Source organism: Rana temporaria, chromosome 1 (assembly GCF_905171775.1).
Source record: "Rana temporaria chromosome 1, aRanTem1.1, whole genome shotgun sequence".
NCBI classification, from domain to species: domain Eukaryota; kingdom Metazoa; phylum Chordata; class Amphibia; order Anura; family Ranidae; genus Rana; species Rana temporaria.
The window spans coordinates 194,405,985-194,430,224 of record NC_053489.1 but is presented as its reverse complement, the minus strand read 5'-3'; the positions used below and the strand labels follow the sequence as shown (position 1 = coordinate 194,430,224).

The 24,240-nt window shown below is 46.4% G+C and overlaps 1 protein-coding gene across 1 annotated transcript in view; it reads right to left on the bottom strand.

The window, feature by feature from the left end:
• PIWIL1 (piwi like RNA-mediated gene silencing 1) overlaps positions 1-24,240 on the bottom strand; it is a 465,014-nt gene that overhangs the window by 60,012 nt on the left and 380,762 nt on the right. The window contains exons 16-17 of the mRNA XM_040347413.1: positions 22,022-22,125; positions 5,901-5,971 (exon numbers count right to left, since the gene is read on the bottom strand). Coding sequence (XP_040203347.1) covers positions 5,901-5,971; positions 22,022-22,125 — 175 coding nt within the window. The remainder of the gene's footprint in view (positions 1-5,900; positions 5,972-22,021; positions 22,126-24,240) is intronic.

Below are 24,240 nucleotides of genomic sequence, written 5' to 3'. Positions count from 1 at the left end.
CAAAAAGTGAGTCAGATCTCCGAAACGGAGCCGTAGCAGACAGGTACACCCGCAAAGCGCGTACCACGTTAAAAGTATGAAGCCCAACCTCCCTAGGATACGCCGGCCGAGGACATAAGGATGTCCTCATTCAGGTGAAAGGCTGAAACAACCTTCGGAAGGAAGGTTGCGGGCACAACACTGCCTTATTCTTATGGAGGACCAAGTATGGCGACTTGCAAGACAAGACCGCCAACTCAGAAACCCATCTGACAGAAGAAATGGCCACCAAAAAGGCCACCTTATGAGATAGTGTCAAGAGAGGAATCTCTCTGATGTCTTCAAAGGGAGGTTTCTGAAGAACCGAGAGCACCAGATTCAAATCCCAAGGGGGAAGAGGTGGTTTAAGAGGGGGAAGTATATGACGAACCCCCTGCATAAAGATACCCACCAGAGAATGGGCCGCCAAAGGCAGCTGAAAGAACACAGCCAGGACTGAAATCTGTCCCTTAATGGTGCTGGAACGCATTCGGCGACCGCACACTGACATCACTTCCCGGCGCCGATCGTCTAAGTAGCCCACGATGGCAATGCCTCGCTGTCTCAGCAAAGCTAGGATCGTTGCAAGCACCTTGGTGAAAACACTTGGTGCTGACGCTAGTCCAAAAGGAAGGGCCGCAAACTCATAGTGGTACTCCCCTATCGCAAAGCGCAGAAACCTCTGGTGACTTTCAAGTATGCGTCCTTGATGTCCAAGGACGCCAGAATGTCCCCTGGATAGAGCGCAGCCACCACGAGCGAATGGATTCCATGCGGAACTTCCTTACTCTCACAAGGGCATTTAGGGCTTTGAGGTCCAAGATTGGAAGGACCCCCTCCTTCTTCGTGACCACAAACAGATTTGAATAAAAACCCTGAAACCTATCGTCCTGCGGAACGGGTAAGATTACCCCGCAACTTAGCAAGTCCTGCCCTGCCCCTAATAGCCGGAAGGAGAGAAATAATCTGTTTGGTGGGTAGGAAAGAAACTCTATCTTGTACCCCAAAGAGACCACCTCGCAGACCCACTGGTCGGAGAGCAGGGAGGTTTCAACCCGAGCTGCGAACCTGCAAATTCATCCCCCCACCCATAAGTCAAGCGGGGGCAAGACTTCATGCAGTGACGGGTTTGGATGCCGGTTTGTTCGGCTTACGCACCCAGGGACATTTCTGTCCTCCAGCTGAGCCTTTGTTGGCCTGGGAATGTTTACTGACTGACGAAAATACCACTTCTGAGTGGAAAACAAAGGACCCGGCTTACGGCACGGCTCCTTCCCCTTGGTGGACTAAGGGAGGAGAATGCTCTTTCCCCCAGTGACATCCTTGATAATGTCACCCAGCGAAGTACCAAAAAGCCTCCCACCATTGAAGGGTAAATCTGCCAGGGCTTTCTTGGATGCTTCTTCAGCAGACCAGCATTTCAGCCAAATCAGGTGGCGCAAAACCACCGCGGACACAAAAGTTCTGGATATCAAGGGAGATGCATCCAGCATAGCATCACAGACATATATAAGGCCCTGGACCAACTGGTCAGCCAGTGTAATAAATTCGGGAGGGAGCTGATGCTCCTCCACAGTCTGGTTCAAAACTTTTGCCCATTGAGTGAGTGTCTGAGACACCAAGGTTGCAGCCACAATGCAGACCCCAGCATGGTAAACATGGAGCGGGTCTGCGCCTCGGACCTCCTGTCAGCATGGTCCTTGAAGGCAGGGGTCCCGTCGATAGGAAGAGTGGTCACCTTATTTATCCGGGCAACCTTGGGGTCAACTACCGGAGAAGAAGTCCATTTTTTCAAAAGGCAGTCCTCAAAGGGGTAACGGATCGCCAGGCGCTAAGGAACTACAAAGGACTTCTGCGGCTTTTCCCATTCCTTATCAATGAACTTGTCAAAAAAGAGAAGGAAAAACCTTCATAAAACGGTCCGACTTGTGGAACCCAAAAAAGACTGAGCCCTCCGTGGATGCCTCAGCTGCACTATCCAGCTTAAGGGAGTCCCTTACAGCACTGATAAGCGGACTAACAAGTACCCTGTCCTGTACTTACCCAAGTGAGGAGTCTTCCTCACAAGGAAGGTCCTGGTCCACATCCTTAGACAACACAGAACCGGGGTCCTGTGCCGCAGCCAGACCAGTGTCTGAGTCAGAGCATTCCCCAGGAGATGGCGGGGGGGGGGGGGGGGGGGGGGGGCGCTTTTTTATCCCCTAACGCTGCTTCCACCCTGGCAACAAATAATTCCATGACTGCCGACTTCCAGTCATAGCTAATAGCTATAGCGCTATGATAAAGCACTAGTTCCAGTGTGAAATGCGTCAGCAGCCAGGTTTTATTTTCATTTAATTTTTGCTGTGACTTGTAGTGCTTAATAAAGGCTACAATTTGAGTGCGGCTGTCCAGAGACAATTGTTGTTCCTGTCTTGCAAAGTGTCCATGGAAACCGCAGGTGCAGGAGCACCAGCTGCCATGTTTGGGGAAGAAGAACCAGATACTGACTCCATAATACAGACAGCTCTCAGGGACCTATTCAAGATCTGAAAAAAAGTCCGCTCTCCTTGCTGCGCTGACCGGGGGGGGGGTTACCCAGGGGACTCACCAACCCAGCAAGAGACTGTTCAGCGCCGCTGCCCGCCCTCTTTACACAGCGTGTGCTGTGAGGAAAAAGCCGTGAGGAGATATGTGCTGCGCGCCATGTAGAAGCCAGTACTAGAGGCCAAAACCAGAAAACAGGGTACGGCCACAGTAAAATGGCCGACCGCAATAGCAAGCTATGCCACATAGCGTGACCACAACAAAATGGCTGCCAATGGGAATTTCCAATGTAACAGTGGATGAGAAGGCCTAATGGGGCGCCTCCCTGAGGCAAAGCACACTCCCACAGAAAAATATGGGCCCAGACACCCTACAGTCCCCTGGTGGGAAAAGGAGCCCCCCCCCCACAGGTCCACCCCGGGAGCAGCAGAGGGAAATATGACAGAGAGCAGGGAAAGGGAGGATAGGAGGACCCCCAAACCCCATGAATGGCCAGAAATACCGACCCGCGAGGCAGGAAGGACTGTACTTACCCAGTGCCATCTTAATGGCATCATGGGTCCCTGGGCAAAGTAATGCTCTGGTGCCCCTACAATGGAGACAGTGCAGGTAAACAGACATCAAGTAGGTAGGAGGCTGACCCCTTTACACCCCCCAGAACTCTGACCCCTCTACATCCCAGAAATCCCCCCCCCCAGCACTCTGACCCTTCTATAACCCAGATATTCTTTTAGTACTCTGACCCCTCTACACCCCAGATATCCCCCATCACTGGCTCTCCGGCCCTGCCCTTCCCTGGCAGCTGTGAAATAATAGGTATTATTCTGTACGGTGCACCGCTGCCAGCCTGCCTCCCCTGTGTATCCATCACTCTCGGTGCCATCATGGGGCCCCCAGTTTCGAGGCAGCGTGGGCTCAAGGACCAGCTGCTTTGGACAAAGTGCAGGGGCCCCCCATGCAGCTGGGGCCCCTGGGCAGTGCCCAGGTGTGCCCTCTCATTAGGACAGCCCTGCACTTACCCGCCCATGCGAGGACCCGCTAGCGCATTCCTGACGGGCATACAACCGCATTGGAGTAGCCGTCAGCCTGGTCCACTGTGGATGAAACAACACCACAGCCCAGTCAAATGTGGACCCTGGAGCAAAAAGCCCACGACTACCCCAGGAGTCATGGGGTATGTCGTGGCAGACCCAGCCCTTAGCAATGGTGTGCTCATGCTCGCTGGCCGGACTGAGAAGACTACAAGGATCTATATATCCAGCCTGTCACTCAATAGAAGATTCTCAAATAAATAAAATCAAAAAATTTCCTCTGGGCGCTGGGCCCAAAGGGAGCCATACGTCCTCCTTTGTTAGGCAGAAAAAAAACGAGGCTGCATGCTGCAGGGAGGAGGGTTATGTCCGGAGGGACCGCTCCCTGAGCGGGGCTATTCAACTCTGTTAAAGTAACATGTATTTAATATCTAACATGTTCTGCCTAGTCCTCTCCTGTGAACAGGAACATAACCCACTTGTCAAGACTTGAGAAGGCTGTGTCTATCCATGGACGATAAGAGAAAAAAAAGTTTAAAGCAAGTAGATACAAAATACCAGTGATGGCAAATTTTTGTGAGTGCCCAAACTGAAATAAATAGGTTGGTTTTGTGTTGAAAAGTGCAGAAGGGGGGGGGGGGGGGGGGGTTGAGAGAAAGAGGGGGGTGGTGTGAGAGATGGGGGACAGAGAGAGAAAAGATGCTGAGAGAGGGGAACTGAGAGATGGAGGGGGGCTGAGAGAGAGGAGGGAAAGAGCAGGAAGGGGACGGAAAGAAAGGAGGTCTGAGAGAGGGGGGAAGAGAGAAGAGTGAGGAGGGAAAGAGAAAGGGGTGTGAGATGGGGGGGGCAGAGAGGGGTAAGAGAAAGAGGGAAGGGGACAGAGAGGGGGACCCAGAGCAGGGACTGAAAAAGAGGGGGCTGAGAGGAGAGAGAGACCTATAGTTCTGTCCTATTCTGCAGTCCCTGCTCTGCCTTCCTGCCCCAGTCTGTCTGCAAGTAGTCAATGTATAATTGTCCCTAGTACCCGTCTCCAAACTTGATGCTCTCTGGCATGTAGCCTTCCACACAGAGGTCGCCCACTCACTCATCCAGATTGTTTCCTGCACCTTACCACTGCTTGCTTCTCTCCCTCGCATGCTCTCAGGCCTGTTACTGTAGCCTTCCGTGCGCAGGCTGCAGGGCCGCCCACTTACTCATCCAGATATTTTCCTGTACCTTGTCGCGCTCTCCCCACCACAAACCTGAACCCTCGCGTGCCCACAGAGATAGCTGTGCGTGCCAAAGGTTCGTCATCACTGCATTTATCTATTTACTAATGCAAGGATTAAAAATAGTCAATGCTTGAGATGGTTTAATTCCACTTTAACCACTTAAGACCCGGACCAAAATGCAGCTAAAGGACATTGCCCCTTTTTGCGAAGTGGCTCCCAAACAAAATTGGCGTCCTTTTTTCCCCACAAATAGAGCTTTCTTTTGGTGGTATTTGATCACCTCTGCGTTTTTTATTTTTAGCGCTATAAACAAAAATAGAGCGACAATTTTGAAAAAAATGCAATATTTTTTACTATAATAAATATCCCCCAAAAATATATCAAATTTTTTTTTTTTTACTCAGTATAGGCCGATATGCATTCTTCTACCTATTTTTGGTAAAAAACAATCGCAATAATCGTTTATCGGTTGGTTTGCGCAAAATTTATAGCGTTTACAAAATAGGGGATAGTTTTATTGCATTTTTTTTTCTACTAATGGCGGCGATCAGCGATTTTTTTCGTGGCTGCGACATGATGGCGGACACTTTGGACACATTTTTGGGACCATTGTCATTTTTTACAGCAAAAAATGCATTGTTTATTGTGAAAATGACAGTTGCAGTTTGGGAGTTAACCAAAAGGGGGCGCTGATGGGGTTAAGTGTTCCCTGAAGTGTGTTTACAACTGTAGGGGGGTGTGGCTGTAGGTGTGACGTAATCGATTGTGTCCCCCTATAAAAGGGATGACACGATCGATGCAGCCGCCACAGTGAAGAACGGGGAAGCAGTGTTTACACACGGCTCTCCCCGTTCTTCAGCTCCGGGGGACCGATCGCGGGTCTCCAGCGGCGATCGGGTCCGCTGGTCCTGGAGCTTCGGACTGGGTCGTGGGAGCGCGCCCGTGACCCACGGCTGGGTACTAGTACAGCACGTACATGTGCCCAGCCGTGCCATTCTGCCGACGTATATGTGTAGGAGGTGGTCCTTAAGTGGTTAATATCATTTTGTGCTTTTTGCCATCTGCGTCATAATATGTACATCACATTTGCATACGTCCAAAGTGGTGCATTTACCTTGCATGCAGACTTTGAGTAAATCAACAATCTCTTGTTTTTGATCCTGTAGAACACATCGAGAAAACCACCTAAAGAAAGATTACATTTTTTATATTTCAAAGAATGTTATTGTTAAATAAAATATTAAAATGTATTGCCATTCTGTCATACATTACAGGCGTTAATCCTTCATTTGTTAAATGAAATTTAAACAATTTACATAAAAAATTATATATGGCACATAGTCCCACATTAAAGTGGCCCAATCTTATGCCGCGTACACACGACCGTTTTTAATGTCTGTCCTTAGAAAAAACTATGTTTTTCTCGACGTGATTCTTTTCAAGCCTGCCTTGCATACACACGAAAGTGAAAAAAAAAAAAAAAATGCTCGAGCAAACAGTGGTGACATATAACGGCACTATAAAGGGGAAGTACCATTCAGATGGCGCCACCCTTTGGGCTGCTTTTGTGTTAGTAAAAGTTTGGTGAGAGACAATTCGCGCTTTTCAGTTTTACAGCGTGACAAATGTGCTATCTCCATTACAAACGCTAGTTTTACCAGAATGAGTGCTCCCGTCTCATAACTTGCAGCATGTGTGTTTTTTCCAGTCGTTAAAGCCCACACAGGACCGTTTTTTCACAACGTGTTCTAAATTTTTAATGCCCATTTTTCACGTCAAGAAAAATACTCTGGAGCCTACACACAATCGTTTTTAATGACCAATTTTAAAAATTTTATTTTTCACATCATGAAAAACGGTCGTGTGTACGCGGCATTACTACACAATGTGTTGGTTTACTATGCAGTAGAGCTGGACAATCAATCGTTAAAAAATATGTGATCTCAATTCAACCCCGTCACCTACTTGCCATCCGGGCCAATTCTGGCACTCCACTCCTACATGTAAAAATCTTTTTTTGATAGAAAATTAATGAGAACCCCCAAACATTTTAGCAGAGACCTAGGGAAAAAAATTACGGTCGTTGCAACTTTCTATGTCGCATGATATTTGCACGGCTATTTTATGGGGGGAAAAACTGTTTCATGATTTGAAAAACAAGAAAAAATAAACCACTAAAGTTATCCCACTTTTTTTGTATAAGGTGAAAGATGTTACGCCAAGTAAATAGAATGTCACGCTTTAAAATTCCACACACTCGTGGAATGGCACCAAACTTCGAAACTCTTTCTGCTGTCTTGTTTGCTTTTGAGGGAATCTTATACCCTGTTGAGGAGCTGCCGGTGATTGTGTGGATCCGTCTATCTGGTCACCCCATTTTTATTGCTCTCCAGCCCAGCATGGACTACTTCATTATCTTAACCCCATCTCCTGTCAGTGAGCGCTGACCCATGCACTAGTTATTCGTTTGTGTACAGTGCATCTGGAAAGTATTCACAGCGCTTCACTTTTTCCACATTTTATGTTACAGCCTTATTCCAAAATGGATTAAATTCAGTTTTTTTTTTTCCAAAATCCTACAAACAATACCCCATCATAATGACAATGTGAAAGAAGTTTGAAACCTTTTCAAATTTATAAAAAATTCCATGTACATAAGTATTCACAGCCTTTGCTCAATACTATGTCGGAGCACCTTTGGCAACAATTACAGCCTCAAGTAATTTTGAGTATGATGCTACAAGCTTGGCACACCTTTTTTTGTGCAGTTTCTCTCATTCTTCTTTGCAGGACCTCTCTAATTCCAGTAATTTTCAGATCTTTCTAGAGATGTTCAATTGGGTTCAAGTCTGGGCTCTGGCTGGACCACTTAAGGACATTCACAGAGTTGTCCCGTAGCCAGTCTTGTTATCTTGGCTGTGTGATTGGATGGACCTTGTCCTGTTGGAAGATGAACCTTTGCCCCAGTCTGAGGTCCAGAGCGCTCTGGAGACGGTTTTCAGGATTTCTCAGTACATTGCTGCATTTATCTTTTCCTCCATCTTGCATAGACTCCCAGTACCTGCTGCTGAAAAAAATCCACACAGCATGATGCTGCCACCACCCTGCTTAACTTTAGGAATTGTATTGGCCAGGTAATGAGCAGTGCCTAGTTTCCTCTAGACATGATGATTGCCATTCAGGCCAAAGAGTTCAATCTTTGTTTTTATCAGACCAGAGAATTTTGTTTATGGTCAGAGTCATTCATGTTCCTTTTGGCAAACTCCAGGTGGGATGTCATGTTTCTTTTACTAAGGAGTGGCTTCTGTCTGGCCACTCTACTATACAGGCCCGATTTGTGGAGCTGCTTGTTCTTCTGGAAGGTTCTCCTCGCTCCAGAGAAATTCTGGAGCTGTCAGAGTGACCATCCGGTTATTGGCCAACTTCCTGGCTAAGGCTCTTCTCCCCCAATCACTCAGTTTGACCAGGCACCCGCTCTAGGAAGAGTCCTGGTGGTTCCAGTGGCCTTCATCATTTACAAATGGAGTCCACTGTGCTCATAGGGACCTTCAATTTCTCTGTACCCTTCCCCAGATCTGTGCCATGATACAGTGCAGCTAGAAAGTATTAACATTGCTTTACTTTCCCCCCATTTTGTTATGTTACAGCCCTATTCCAAAATGAAAGAAAAAAAAAAACACACATGTACATAAGTATTTGCAGCCTTTGCTATGACACTCAAAATTGAGCTCAGGAGCATCCTGTTTCCACTGATTATCCTTGAGATATTTCTGAAACTTGATTGGAGTCCACCTGTGGTAAATTCAGTTGGTTGGACATGATTTGGAAAGGCACACACCTGTCTATATAAGGTCCCACAGTTAACAGTGCATGTCAGAGTACAAACCAAGCAATAAAGTCCAAAGAATTGTCTGTAGACCTCCGAGAAAGGATTGCATCGAGGCACAGATCTGGGAAAGGGTACAGAAAAAAAGTGCAGCATTGAAGGTCCCAATGAGCAGTGGTCTCCATCATCCATAGATGGAAGTTTGGAATCACCAGGAGCCTGAAGTAAACCACTGTATGTTTTTCCTTTTTCTTACAGTCACTTTATGCTTACCGCTACGTTTGCTTATACATGCAGTCCGCAACATTACCAGGTCTTACCTCTGGTATAGTCAAAGACGGCATATATGTGACTCTCGCGTTTGATCACTGGGTACTGCTGTCACACGGCGCTGGTAAGACCTGAGCACTCCTTCCATATGCCTGGTTCTTTTTCATAGAGGGGGCGCTGTCCATGTCAGTATGGTCGTACCCCTTAGTCTTTCCTGCGCCACAGGATTCTGGCGCGGGGCGCCTTTTCCCCTTTTTGTGATGCGTGACGTCACCGAGACGTGTCTAGCGTCCTCTGGTTTCCATCGCTCTAGTTGTCTAGGCAACAGTCGGGCGTCCTGGGGGGAGGAGACGTTGCGCATCACCACACCTGGAGGGCGGCCCCTGGTTGTGACGCCTCGCGTGGATCCCGCCTCCGGCTCCCAGCAATACACACACCTGTGTCGGTTATAATCACTTACTTCACAGGCATATATAAGTCGGTCTCTCATTTCCATGAAACCACCCGACGCTGCAGCAGTGGCATGATCCTGTCAGACTGGCCGGTATTTTCTTTTGGTACTTTAGACCCTTTTACATAGGATTTCCTGTCTCTTTACTATTATCCCCATAGGAGGTTTATATACCTCACAACATGGTGTAATCATTGGGGTTTTTGACTTACTTTTTTCAGCTTATCGGTAATAACTTCCTACCAGGCATAGTCAGTATTCCTTATAGGATAGACGGGCAATCCACAGACCTGCAGCTTTGGTTTCTCTACAGATATCCACCTTATACAGGCAAGCAAATAAATACCTAATCCCCTCTACTCTTACTAAATCTATTTCAATTAATTATTTACATTTTTTGGTGTGTGGACGTAATGGGCCAGATCCACAGACGAAGTACGCCGGCGTATCTACTCATACGCCGGTGTACTTTCAAATTTCCCGCGTCGTATCGTTGTTTTGAATCCTCAAAACAAGATACGACGGCTTCTGGTTTAGATCCGACAGGTGTACGTCTTCGTACGCCTTTGGATCTAAGATGCAATACTTGCATCCGCTGGGTGGCGTTTTCCGTGTCGGGTATGCAAATTAGTGATTTACGTCGATCCACGAACGTACGCGCGCATTTTCTAACGTCGTCTGTAGTCTGCTTTTTCCGGCGTATAGTGTGACAGGAAGTCAGGTAAATCTGTGGCTGTTGTCACTGATGGGACATACATTTCTGCCTTGTTTAGACGATCCAGATTGTTATCGGGCGTCGGCTACAAACGTAGCCAGAGGAAGGCTAGAGGCCGTTAGAAAACTTCAGCTGTTCAGAATGAAGCAATCAAGGCCTTTATAAGTAGCCAGAGGGTTACCACTTGGTTGCTGCATCACTCCTGAGGCTGTGTGAGTAGGAGAGCAGTGCCAGAAAGTCTCCTGATGAGGTGAGGAGACCATTGACTTTTCCTGTGTTATCAATCTCAAAAGACTACTGTTTGTGCTGTATGACCAGCATTGTCTGCCCAGCGCTAGGCTGAGCCAGACTCCTTAGATAGGTTCCTGTGTGGAAGGTAGACGCCCAGAGTGGCTAGGATTTATTTTATATTTGATTTTGTTTATGCTGTTTGGATGCTTGCAATTATTTTCCAGCAAGATTGAAAAATAAACAAAAAACTTTATTTTTCAACTGTCTTCGACTGCCAGTCTGTATAAAATCAGTGTGTGGTGAACCCAAGCAAGGGGTCATCCACCCCGCTACCGAGCTAACCCCTCACAATAGTTAAAGCTGGTATTTTTCGGCGTATACATAGACTTGCCATGTTAAGTATGGCCGTTGTTCCCGCGTCAAAATTTTAATATTTTTTTGGCGTAAGTCATCCGTGAATAGGGTTGGACGTAACTCACGTCTAAGTTAAAAAAATTACGTCGTTGCGACATCATTTCGCGCAAAGCATGGCGGGAAATTTCTTGACGACGCATGCGCATTTCATTTGGCACGGGGACGCGCTTCATTTAAATTAAACCCGCCCCCAACCTGCCCAATTTCAAATCCGCCGCCAGAAATACACTACGCCGCCGTAACTTACGGCGCGAAATCGATGAGGATTCGAAAATGCGCCAGGTAAGGTACGGCGGCGTAGTGTATCTCTGATACGCTGCGCCGTTATACATTTATGTGGATCTGGCCCAATGTATCCATTTACATTCCCACATTTTCTACTCCCAATTCTTCTTTCCCCTTTTATTTTAAGGCATAAAGGGGATTAAAGTCTAATTAAAAGGTGGGCGCCCCGTTTTTTACCTTCGGGCAGTGAGACTAAAGTCCTAGATGATTGACGTCCTCCATCTCTCTCTCCTACCCCCAAATAATTATAGGTACAATATCGGTTTGTCAACAACAATTTAAGTGACTTATGGATAATTGGATTTTCTGGCTATTCCTGAGACTGACATTTGTCAATCCCCCCTATCTGTTTGCCGCATTTTTCTCGGTGCCGCCTGCATTGTGGATCAGGCAGTAAGAAACACCGCCTGTCGCGTCAATTTACTATTCTTTCATCCACAGAAATATGTAACACATCCATGCCGCCCCCTGTGCCAGCACCCCATGGTCTCTATATATACGCGAGCTTCCGCTCAAGCGGTTTTTCTCTATTTTTTGCCCCCCTTTGCAGACTGCATGATTTATTTGAGGACTTACTTTTCCTTTTGTTCAAACAACTCTTTGAACCAGGATATTCTTCCATGACCGGCAAACTATTTCTCTCTAAGCACAAATTGGTTAGTATCCATAAAGTCACGTGATGTTATATACCTTTTTAAATGTATTATTTGTATGTTGTGGTTTGCTGGGGCTGTTTCTCTCCATGTACTTGAAATACTGCACTATGGGCACTGAGAGTAATGGTGAGGGAAATGCTGTATCTTATGTATATTGATTCTGGATTTTCATTTTCTTTCTTTCTGATGTTTTTAGATTATGCTGCCAACACAAGTTGCATCACCCCTTCCCTGAAGAAGAGGCCATACTAAATAAAGAAGCCTCGAAACGTTGGAATACCTGTCTTCACCTCATAGACAGTTTCTCTAGTTTTTGCAATTGAAAAATTGTTGTTGTTTATGTTTGGTTATCATTCCCAATTGCATATTTTTGCCGTCAACAGGTGTATTTCCCATGTTCATTCCCTCTAGTCACTTGGATGCTGTTTTTTTCATGCAAAGTCCTGCCCGTTATTTGAGTGATGATTTATCCATTTTCAATTAATACATTTATACAATTTTTGATACTTTGTATGACCAATTGTCCTCACTTAACAAACCCAGTCTTCCAATTCAAAGTCCCGTCGAGGAAAACACACCCTCTGTGGTGTATACAGACAGCACTCCACCAATCAGGCCTGTATGGTAGAGTGGCCAGACAGAAGCCACTCCTCAGTAAAAGGCACATGATGGCCCACCTGGAGTTTGCCAAAAGGCACCTGAAGGACTCTCAGACCAGGACAAATACAATTCTCTGGTCTGATGAAACAAAGAACTCTTTAGCCTGAATGACAAGTGTCATGTCTGGAAGAAAGCAGGCACCGCTCATCACCTGGCTAATAACATCCCTACACTGAAGCATGGTGGTGGCAGCATCATACTGTGGGGATGTTTTTCAGTAGAAAGAACTTCTAGACTAGTCAGGATCAAGGGAAAGATGAATGCAGCAATGTACAGAGACATCCATGATGAAAACCATCTTTAGAGTACTCTGGACCTTATACGGTAAGACAGTTCATCTTCCCTACAGGTCAACAACCCTAAGCACCAGCCAAGATAACAAAGGAGTGGCTAGGGAACAACTATGTGAATGTCTGAGTGGTCCCGCCTTGAACCCGATTGAACATCTCTGGAGAGATCTGAAAATGGTTGCGCACAGATGCTCCCCATCCAACCTGATGGAGCTTGAGTGGTCCTGCAAAGAAGGATGGGAGAAACTGCCCAAAAATAGGTGTGCCAAACTTGTAACATCATATTCAAAAAGACTTGAGGCTGTAATTGGTGCTTCAGCTCAGTACTGAGCAAAGGATGTGAATACAATTTTGTACATGGGAGTTTTTAAATTTTGTATAAATTTGGAAGATTTGTCTTCTCACAGAGGAGGATACCAGGAGATGTCCACAACCAGAAGCACCACTTTGGTAAATCAGGACCAACAATGCTAAACTGGAACCACAAGGATAGAATCCCTTCTGTCCCTGATAGCAGCGGTCGGCCATAGGGTTCACTATCCTTAGGTGCATCCCTGACCCCAACGGGGTGCACTTGTCACCTGACTACGGGTGACCTGACACTGATGTCTCAGATAAAGGCAAGTGTGATTAACCAACCACCTCCACAGGACTTAGCGCTTCAACTAAAGAATGGTCTTTATCTCCATGGGGAACAAGTCTTTATCCCTGAACAATTCAGAGTATCCGTTCTGGGACGTTGCCATGACCACCCCTTAGCCGGTCACTACGGAATCCGTAAGACTGCCGATGTGGTCGCCCGCTCCTTCTGGTGGCCAGAGTTATTGCAGGACTGTAAGATATGTCAAATCTTGTATTACATGTCTTCGAAATAAAACGGACAGAACCAAGACTTGGGGTCTTCTGGAACCTCTCCCTGTACCTAAGAAACCATAGAGCATGATCTCCATGGATTTTATCGTGGAACTTCCCCCATCTGAGGACTTTAATACCATCTTTGTCATGGTGGATCGCCTCACTAAGATGGCTCACTTTGTACCCTTGCAAGGCACTCCTTCTGCTACAGAAACGGCCACGGCTTTCATCAAGGAGATTGTCAGATTGCATGGTATTCCCGACAGTATTATTTCCGACCGAGGGGTACAATTCACCTCTAGATTTCGGAGGGCCTTATGTGAAGCACTAAATATTGAACTTCGTCTCTCCTCTGCATATCATCCACAAACCAACAGTCAGACTGAGAGGACAAACCAAACCCTCGAGCAGTACCTATGGTGTTTCTCCTCCTTCGCACAAGACGATTGGCTATCCCTCCATCGCTTGCAGAGTTCTCATATAACAACACCATGCACTCAGCAATCAATCAATCCCCTTGCTTTGCTAATCTTGGCTATCATTTGTCCTTTCTGCCAGAACTACTTGTTGAATCTCCCATACCTGCTGTACAAGACCGGTTAAACTTCTTTTCTACCAACAATCAGGTGCTACAGGATGCAATCTCTAAAACCTCGTACACACGACCGGATCTATCCGCTGGAATTGATCCGCGGATCAGTTCCAGCGGACAAATCCGGTCGTCTGTATGGCCTAGCGGATATTTATCCGCGGAGATTCCTCGGGCCGGACCATTTCAAGCGGATAGAAATTTCTTAGCATGCTAAGAAATCTACCCGCTTGAATCGGGACCAGCGGATTGATCCGGTGGTCTGTACAGACTCACCGGATCAATCCGTCCGCTCCCCTCCCTCGCATGCGTCGTAATGATTCGACGCATGCGTGGAAGTACTTACCGTTTCCGCGGATAAATCCCCTGGCGGATTTTGATCTCATGGTTGTACTAACCATGAGATCAAAATCCCCGCGGAATTCCGTCCGCGGTGACGTGTCGCGCCGTTGCCGCGATGATGACGTGGCGACGCTGTCATATAAGGAATTCCCCGCATGCGTCGAATCATTACGACGCATGCGGGGGATGGATTCAGACGGATTGATCCGGTGAGTCTATACAGACCAGTTGGACTGGATCGATTTCTTAGCATGTCAAGAAATTTTGATCCGCTGGAAATCCATCCCCGGGGACAAAAATCCGCGGAAACAGATCCGCTGGATCGTACACACCAGGGGATCTATCCGCTGGAGCCGGTCCGCGGATCAATTCCAGTGGATCGATCCTCTCGTGTGTACGGGGCCTTAGTCTCAAGCAAGTAACAAAAAGTTCTTCAACAAGAAGAGAAGAGGCAATTTGAACCTGGAGCCTGGGGATAAAGTCTGGCTATCCACGACCAATCTAAAATTAAGTTGTCCCTCAAAGATACTTGGTCCTACATTTTTGGGCCCCTTCCCTGTGAAATGGAAGATCAATGCAGTGGCCTTCGAATTGGTGTTACCCAAAAATCTGAAGATGCACCCGGTATTCCACGTTTCCTTATTGAAACCAACCATGCCAAACCTCCTCCCTAACCAGGTCTCTGAAGTTCCCCCTCCTGTGCTAATCGAAGGGAACGAGGAATTTGAAGTAGAGTCTGTATTGGACTGTAGATGTAGAAATAATCTTACTCAGTTCCTTGTCAAATGGAAGGGCTACGGCCCGGAAGAAAATTCTTGGGAACCGGCTTCTAACATAGGTAAGAGAGCTGCCGCTCCAGGTGAGCTCACTAGGGTAATTGATGTCCACTCAGAAGCAGATGGGTGCTGGCAATGCACAGGATGTGCAAAAACAATAAGGATATGGACAGCCGCACTCCAGTAACTTGAAAAAAGACGTGCCCTTTATTGGGTACAGGAAAAAATGCACTACAGATATCAGCACACAGTGGGATAAACAGCTGACGCGTTTCGCATTGAGTGTCAATGCTTAATCATAGCTCAAAAGCTATGATTAAGCATTGACACTCAATGCGAAACGCGTCAGCTGTTTATCCCACTGTGTGCTGATATCTGTAGTGCATTTTTTCCTGTACCCAATAAAGGGCACGTCTTTTTTCAAGTTACTGGAGTGCGGCTGTCCATATCCTTATTGTTTTTGCACGGCTTCTAACATACATGCACCAAAATTGGTGCAAGCCATTTTTCAACGCCACCCAGAAAAAAAAACCCTGAGGGGCATCCAGAGGCTGCCCGTAAGGGGGAGGGGGGCAATGTAAGGAAAGGACGGAGTGTCAGGGAAATGTCCGTAGAAGAAGTACTGGCAATCTTTCCAGTAGAAGAAATGGCCATAGAAGAAGTACTGGCAATCTTGCCAGTAGAAGAAATGGGAGCCATATGCTCATCATGTGACAGGAAGATCCTTCCTGATGCCTATTTAAAGAGAGCTCTGACCATCAGGCGGTGATGACTGGTCTTCAGCAGTTCCCTGATTTCCTGACGCCTGTATGTTCTGCCAAGATTCCTGTTACCGACCCAGCTTGCCTTGACTCTCCCTCTGGACTCTGATTCCTCCTGCATTCCTGGCTTCTGATCACGGCTATCCATCCGACCTTGCTCCTGCTGATCCATGTGTACCTTGCTGCCTGTCTGTTATCAATCCGGCTATCCCTTTGACCACTGCATCCCGGAAGTTCCTGCTAATTGTTCACCCTGACTCTGCTAGAGGGTTGGAGTTCCCTTTTAACTCCAGCTGTTCTCTCCACATCATCTAGTCGGTGCCTGATGCTTTTCCATTGTCTTCTGTCTTCACCTCCACCTGACAGCACTCCAAGCAACACTCACAGGCACTCGTGTTCCTCCAAACCTGAACCGCCATCTGTCTCACTCTCGGAGGGGTTCTGGGCTGGAGATACAAGGGTGGCCGACCTCATCATATCAGACTCCTACCAGGTATGTGACAGGTACTCTGGTGAGGTGGCGGGTACTCTGGTGGCGGGTACACCTGATGACAGGTACTCTTTACTTAGGGGGGGCAATCTGGGCACAGTGGTACTTATGTGATGTATTACGGATGTGTAACTCACTGTTGCTGATCTCCTCCTCACACTGGATCTGTGTGTGAAGAGAACAGCAACAGTAAGTTACACACAGTGTTGTGTTTACATTTAGTGACCGGCTGTGATTGGACACAGCCGGTCACATGGTATAGAGCCTATTTCATTGGCTCTGTACCCTGATCTGGGCTGTATCCAGGTGAACAGCCTCAGCCCAGATCGCCGCACTGCTCGCCCCCAGGGGCCGTGCACGCGGCTGCACTGCATTACCGGTAAATTGCACCGGAAACACCGCCCACTGCTACATTACCCCCATCGGGGATCGGCTGTGTCCTAAGGGACACATCCGATCACCGATCGCCCCTGGGGGCGCTGTGCACTCCGCTGCTGCAGCTCTGCATTGGAAATCCGGTATGATACACCGGAAGCTCCGCCGCCGCCACTCCATTATCCCCATCGGGGAACTGCTGTGCGGCGGAAAGCCAAGGACGTCATATGACTACGGCTGGATCCCATCTGTGGACGTCATATGACTATGGCTGGGTATTGAAGTGGTTAAATTCTCAATAAAAATTATTGATTTAAAAGGGAAAACGGAGAACAGCTGAAAACACTCCTGGCCAACCTCTACGCCGCTGATTCACGACATAAGAGCGCCTATGAACCCCTAGTTGAGGCTGAACTGGCCTCCATCCACACCCAAATTAATGAACTCCTCAATTACAGGGCCAAAGTAGCGCTACAAAAATGTTGCCTCGTATTCTATGAGTCAGGAAATAAGTGTGGGCAATCCTGGCCAGGGCAGTTAAAGAACTTAGAATGCAAACCTACGTTCCACACATCAAGACAACGACCAACATGAAGGTCAGTTTACCACATCAAATAGCCAACACCTTCAAGGAATATTATGCAAAATTGTATAATATTCCAGCCCCCCAGAACGCAACTGCAATTCCCTCGCTGACACCAGAAACTATCGCCAAATTAGACACCCGATCACGTCAGAGGAATAAGATCTAGCTATGTCCTCCACTAAACCAGGTAAGGCTCCAGGGCCTCACCTTAAAATACTATAGGACTTTCCTCCCTTCCCTGAGTCCTCATATGGAGTCCTACAACAAGTTGGGAAACACGGTGGTCTTCTCCAGTGATACCATGCGTGCACATATCACGGTCATCCCTAAGGATGACAAAGATCATTCAGTATGCAGTAGCTATAGGCCGATTTCCCTTCTGAACACGGACCTAAAGCTGTTTACCAAGATTTTAGCGACCCGATTAGCCAGTCACCTACAATAGTCAGTCCATTTGGATCAAGTGGGCTTCATCCCCACTAGAGAGGCTAGGGATAGTACAATTAAAGTACTAAACCTCATACATGTGGCCAACCAGTCCCACACACCTTCTGTTTTCATAAACACAGACGCTGAGACAGTGTTTGATTGGGTTAACTGGGATTATATGTTCTCGGGCCTTAGAATTGGAGAAACCATGACTAGATAGATTGCTCAAATTTACCCCGCCCCTACCGCACAGGTTAAAGTGAATGGAATCTTATCTGACCCCGTCCCGAACAAGAACCGGGACTAGACAAGGCTGTCTGTTGTCACCCCTCCTTTTCGCCTTATCACTAGAGCCATTCCTCTGTAAAATCAGAAACAATCAGGACATCCAAGGCCTTACGGTGGGGGACTCCAAATACAAAGTCTCTGCCTATGCAGACGACTTGCTTTTATCCCTTACAAATCCGGCAATTTTCCTCCCCAACCTTGTCCACGAATTTGACATCTATGGGAACATATCCAACCTCAAAATCAATTATACCAAGCCAGAGGCGATGGGGGTAGGGATATCACAAACAGCCATGCAAACACTGAAGTCCAACTTCAACTTGACGGAAACTGCCTTGAAATACCTGGCCACCACGGTTGCGGCCGACCTTAACTACTTACCCCCCGGACCATATTGCTGGTCAAAGACCAGAGCACTTTTTGCGATTCGGGACTGCGACGCTTTAACTGACAATTGCGCGGTCGTGCGACGTGGCTCCCAAACAAAATTGGCGTCCTTTTTTTCCCACAAATAGAGCTTTCTTTTGGTGGTATTTGATCACCTCTGCGGTTTTTATTTTTTGCGCCATAAACAAAAATAGAGCGACAATTTTGAAAAAAAATAATATTTTTTACATTTTGCTGTAATAAATATCCCCCAAAAATATATAAAAAAAAATTGTTTTCCTTAGTTTAGGCCGATACGTATTCTTCTACATATTTTTCGTAAAAAAAAATCGCAATAAGCGTTTATTGATTGGTTTGCGCAAAAGTTATAGCGTTTACAAAATAGGGGGTATTTTTATGGCATTTTTATTAATATATTTTTTTTACTAGTAATGGCGGTGATCAGCGATTTTTTTTCGTTACTGCGACATTATGGCGGACACTTCGGACACTTTTGACAAATTTTTGGGACCATTGGCATTTTTATAGCGATCAGTGCTATAAAAATGCATTAGATTACTATAAAAATGCCACTGGCAGTGAAGGGGTTAACACTAGGGGGCGGGGAAGGGGTTAAGTATGTACCTTGTGTGTTCTTACTGTGGGGGGGGGGGGGGGGGGTGGCCTCACTAGGGGAAACACTGATCTTCTGTTCATACATTGTATGAACAAAAAATCAGCATTTCCCCCGCTGACAGGACCGAGAGCTGTGTGTTTACACACACAGCTCCCGGTCCCCGCTCTGTAACGAGCGATCGCGTGTGCCCGGCGGCGACCGCGCCCACCGGGCACACGCACGGGAGTCGGGGGCGAGCGCGCGCGCCTCCGCCGGCGCGCCCCCTAGTGGCGGCTATACTATAGGACGTATAGCTACGGGCTCTCGCCCAGGAGAGCCGACCTGCCGCCGTATAATGACGGTGCGCGGTCGGCTAGTGGTTAAACATACCTTTACCCTGAATTTCCCTCATTTACTAATCAAAACTCGGAAAGTACTACAATCCTAGCACAAGGGCCTCCATTCATGGTTTGGCCTATGCAATCTTATAAAGATGTACATCCTGCCCAAATTCCTCTACTTATTACAGGCACTTCCAATCCCTATCGCAGCGGCATTCTTTAAACAAATACACAGTCAATTCACCAAATTTATATGGGCAAACAAAAAAACAGAGGCTGCCCTGAACCCTGCCAAAGATCAATGGTGGGCTGGCGGTCCCTGATGTAAAGAAATACTACCCAGCTGTACACCTAGGTAGGATCATAGACTAGTGCCGTCACTCGGACCTGAAATTATGGACACACCTTTGAAAAGTCTCAAACTCACATACCTCTGCAGGGGGCTGTTTGGTGTCATGAACATCTCCCGGCTGATGTAAAAAAACACCCACTGATAGGGATGACACTCCACTAGGGGCACGGACACTCTTCACACAGTCTCTATCCGCACCTAATTCCCCCCTTTACCCCGATTTCCCCGATGGAAAGCACACACCTGGCCTATCTAATTTAATGGGAAAGGGACAAAAATTGTACATTCACCCCGCACCAGATCCAGCGTATAATGTTCACCCTGAAATCTTCCATATGTACGAAGGTACAGGAAACTATTAGCTCATGATGAGGTGGTATCGGACCCCGCATTTCCTGCAAACCTACTATCCAAACTCCTTAGCAATATGATGGAGATGCTAGAGGGACAGGGGTACGTTGTTGCATATATTCTGGTCATGCCCAAAGCGGTCCCATTTCTGGTCCACAGTCAGGCTTACCATTCAGAAGTTAACTGATTACACTATACCAGATGACGCGGCTTTCTTCCTACTGCACGTCAACACAATATCACCTAAGAGATCCAAAAATTCTCTTATATGTCACTTATTGAACGCCGCAAAATCCTGTATCCCACTCCAATGGAAAAGTCAAACACCACCTACGGTAGCTAGCTGGATACGGAGGGTGGAGGGCAATGGAAGATTTGCTCACTGCGAGACCACAACTGGAACAATTTAAGGAGATGTGGGAGCTATTGCACCATTGCATCTTCTCATCAAATGGTATCGCCCATAGGATTTCTTGATGAAGACAATATTTCACATATATATTAACTCGGGGGCCGTCCTGACACCACCAGAGCTTCCCGATACCCTTCTCGTGTCTGGGCCCCCCTCCCTTCCTGAACCCCCACTTCCGGAGATGAGCTCCGCCTGGGTGGGGGGAAATGGGGTGACCGGGGTTTTTGGGCCTTTGTTGTTGCATGGAGGACTTACTGTTAGCAGGGGCCTACAGTGTGGTTTAACAGGGTACTACCGTGTTTCCCTGAAAATAAGCCCGGGTCTTATATTAATTTTGGCAACAAAAGGCACAGTAGGGCTTATTTTCAGGGTAGGTCTTACCATATAATGTGATGTCTTCTCTCCCCCTCTCCCTCCCTGGAATCCCCAGTTTGAGTCAAGTTAAAATGCTTGTAAAATCATATGATCTACTCTATTACAGTATTATATAATGTACAATGTGTGTGTTTCTGTAATATAAACGTGCCAAATACCTTCATTGTAGCGCCACTCTGTACTGCCGTGACGTGCTGGAGCTCTTTTCCCCACTCCGAGCACTGCAGAGGGGGAGCCGTACCGAAGGTATTTGGCAAAATTATATTACAGAGACACACACATTTTACATTATATACTCCAGAAATAGAGTGGATTATAGGATTTTACAAGCATTTTAAACTAGGGCTTATTTTCGGGGTAGGGCTTATATTGCAGCTCTCCTGGAAAATAATGCTAGGTCTTATTTCGGGGGAAGGTCTTATTTTCGGGGAAACACGATAGTCAATTGATATACAATACTTTTTGTTACCCTATTTCCTGTCTTTGCTATTTGTTTCTTGAATGTCCCTTTGTATATGTTTGTACCGACTTGTCTTAAGCCATGTTGGGCGTTAATAAAAATTATATTTGTAAAAAAGAAAGGGTTTACAACCACTTTAAAAATCCGGCCTCCACTAAAATAGACAAACGGAAACACCGTACAAACTACCACACGCTGATGCCAGGGTGAGTGCATCTCAAAGGGTCCAATGCTAGCAACTTGCAGGCCTTCCTTGCCATTCTGCGTGGTTTGGGTGCAGTCCTTCAGAGCTGCAGTAAGCCTGGAGGTAAACAAATCGTTGCTGCTATCAAAGAGCCATCTGGGCAAGCAAAAATACATTGAACTTGCTAGATCAAAACTAGAAAAATGGGAGAAAATCTCTCAGTGTAGTCCATTGCCTTCTAATATTAGCAACTGGGAGTGTGGTTATGCAGTGCTGGGTTTCAGCTTTGCTATTTTTAACTATTAAACCACCTGGAGATGAAGCATTACCAAATGTTCTAAAAAATAAAATTCCTGTGTCCTCCGATGTATGATAAAAATGTTATTGGAATTCACTTGTATCTATGATTTTCAGACCATTTCATGTGCTTTCAAAAAAATGTATCTCAAACAAAGGCAAGTAATTAAACAGAATAACTTTTTGGCTTACCGTGTCATTCCTTGGTTCAAGCTAGCAACAAACCCAGCAACAGACCTTTTTCCAGCCAGTGTGTCATGGTAACAGTCAATGCCAACAATCATCAAATCTTTCAGCTGAAACAGAGCATTATGTTGAATATAATTCTCTTAATACATCTACAGGTTAGTTGCATATCTGCAAGCGATAAGTTGCCAAAAGGCAGCAGCTGGCCATTCAAAAATATGCATACTTCAAATCATCATCCTAACATTTTAAGTTAGAACTGAGCATGTTAAAAGATCTGTTAGTACTTAAGTTAATGCAAAATAATTATTTGAAAAAAAAGATGTACCTATTAATTCTATATCTTGGAGAACAGCAAAGGACACAAGAATACATTTTTAGACCATGGCTTTTACATTGAAGTGATTACACATTGGCAATAGCTTTGTTAGGACTGGCCCCCAGTGTATCCATATTATCCTGTGCACTCTGTGAGGCTCCAGTATTTCAGCAAGCAGTATATAGAGAAAAGAGCTGAGGGACCAATGTCCTGTACTCCAAGAATTTACAGGTACGTCAAGAAGGGGATTTTTTGTATTTGCCATAAAATCTTTTCCTTTGAATTCATTGAAGGACACCACAACGATCTTAATCTATGCTCACTGTGTTATGGTGCTACCTTCAAGCGTAGGACACTAGGCACAAAAACAAAACCTAGAGGCAGTGGCTTCTGACGGTGGCCAAAATCCCAAACCACTAGAGCTCAGTTAAACACAAAGCAGTACAACCATAACTGGCCACACACAAAGCAGACAGAGGGGTGGGGGCTGTGTCCCTTAATAAACTCATATAAAATGATTATTATGTCAGAACTATGGTGAAGAAATAAATACAATCTCAAAATTTCATATGATGTTTCAAACTAAATAAGCCCAAGAACAAAGGATAGATTCAAACATCCTGTTTGCTGTACTGGAAATATGAATTATATATTTTATGGTTTGTAAACGGATTGGATTAGTGGTAAAACTCTGAAACACAGCAAACTCAACTGCTTTTTCCAAGGTGAGAATATGCCAACTTTAAACAAGTTCTAACAAGAAAGCCTTGGGGGAATGTTTACCATCCTGGACAATTCTAAGATACGTTGGAAAACAGACAAGGCTAACCTAGATAAACACTTAAAATTACTCATTTAGGAATACAGCTCAGACATAATTTTAAAATATCTGGGAATAACGACATAAATATTGATGTACCTATGGAATTTTTGTTATGCGTTTAGGATAATGTTCTACTGAGAATCGTACCATATCCGGATATATCCAAGTGTATGAATATAAAGCCTCGTACACAAGCACGGTTTTCTCGGCAAGAAAACTGCTGGCAGAGCATCCTTGCCGAGTAAACCATGCGTGTATACGAGGTTTCTCAACGAGAAAACTGCTCAGAATCTAGACGAGAAAAATAGAAAACCTGCTCTCTATTTTCTCGTCGTGATTCTCTGTAGTGTTTTTTCCCCGACGAGAATCCTGGCCGTGCGTACAGGGCTTAAGTCTAAAACCTCATGTATTACCGTATTTATCGCGGTATAACGCGCTCTGGCGTATACCGCGCACCCCCAAAGTGGCCCCCAATCCTGTGGGAAAAAAAGATTTTTTGTTTTTTTGTACTTACAGTTTTGGTGTCTTGCGCGGCGTCCATCTGCGGCCTCGTCGGGTCCGGCGTCCTTCTGGGGCTTCGGGTGTCCTCTTCGGCGGGTCTGGCGTCCGTCTTCGGCGGGTCGGGCGTCCATCTTCGGCGGGTCGGGCGTCCATCTTCGGCGGGTCCGGTGTCCATCTTCGGCGGGTCCGGTGTCCATCTTCGGCGGGTCCGGCGTCCATCTTCGGCGTCCTCCCGCCACGACTTTGAATACTGCGCCCGCATATAGCGAGCGCAGTACACTCGTGAATCTTCGGGCAGGCTCGGGCGCCTCTCGCACTGACGTCCTGTACGCTCAGGACGTCAGCACGAGAGGCGCCGAGACTGCCCGAAGATTCACGAGTGTACTGCCCTCGCTATATGCGGGCGCAGTATTCAAACTCGTGGCGGGAAAGCGGGTATCGGCGTATATCGCGCACCCACGATTTTGCCCTGATTTTCAGGGCAAAATAGTGCGCGGTATACGCCGATAAATACGGTATATCCAATTAAATAGATTTAAGTCATGATTGTATTGTCTGCTGGAATAATCATTAGTAGGTAAA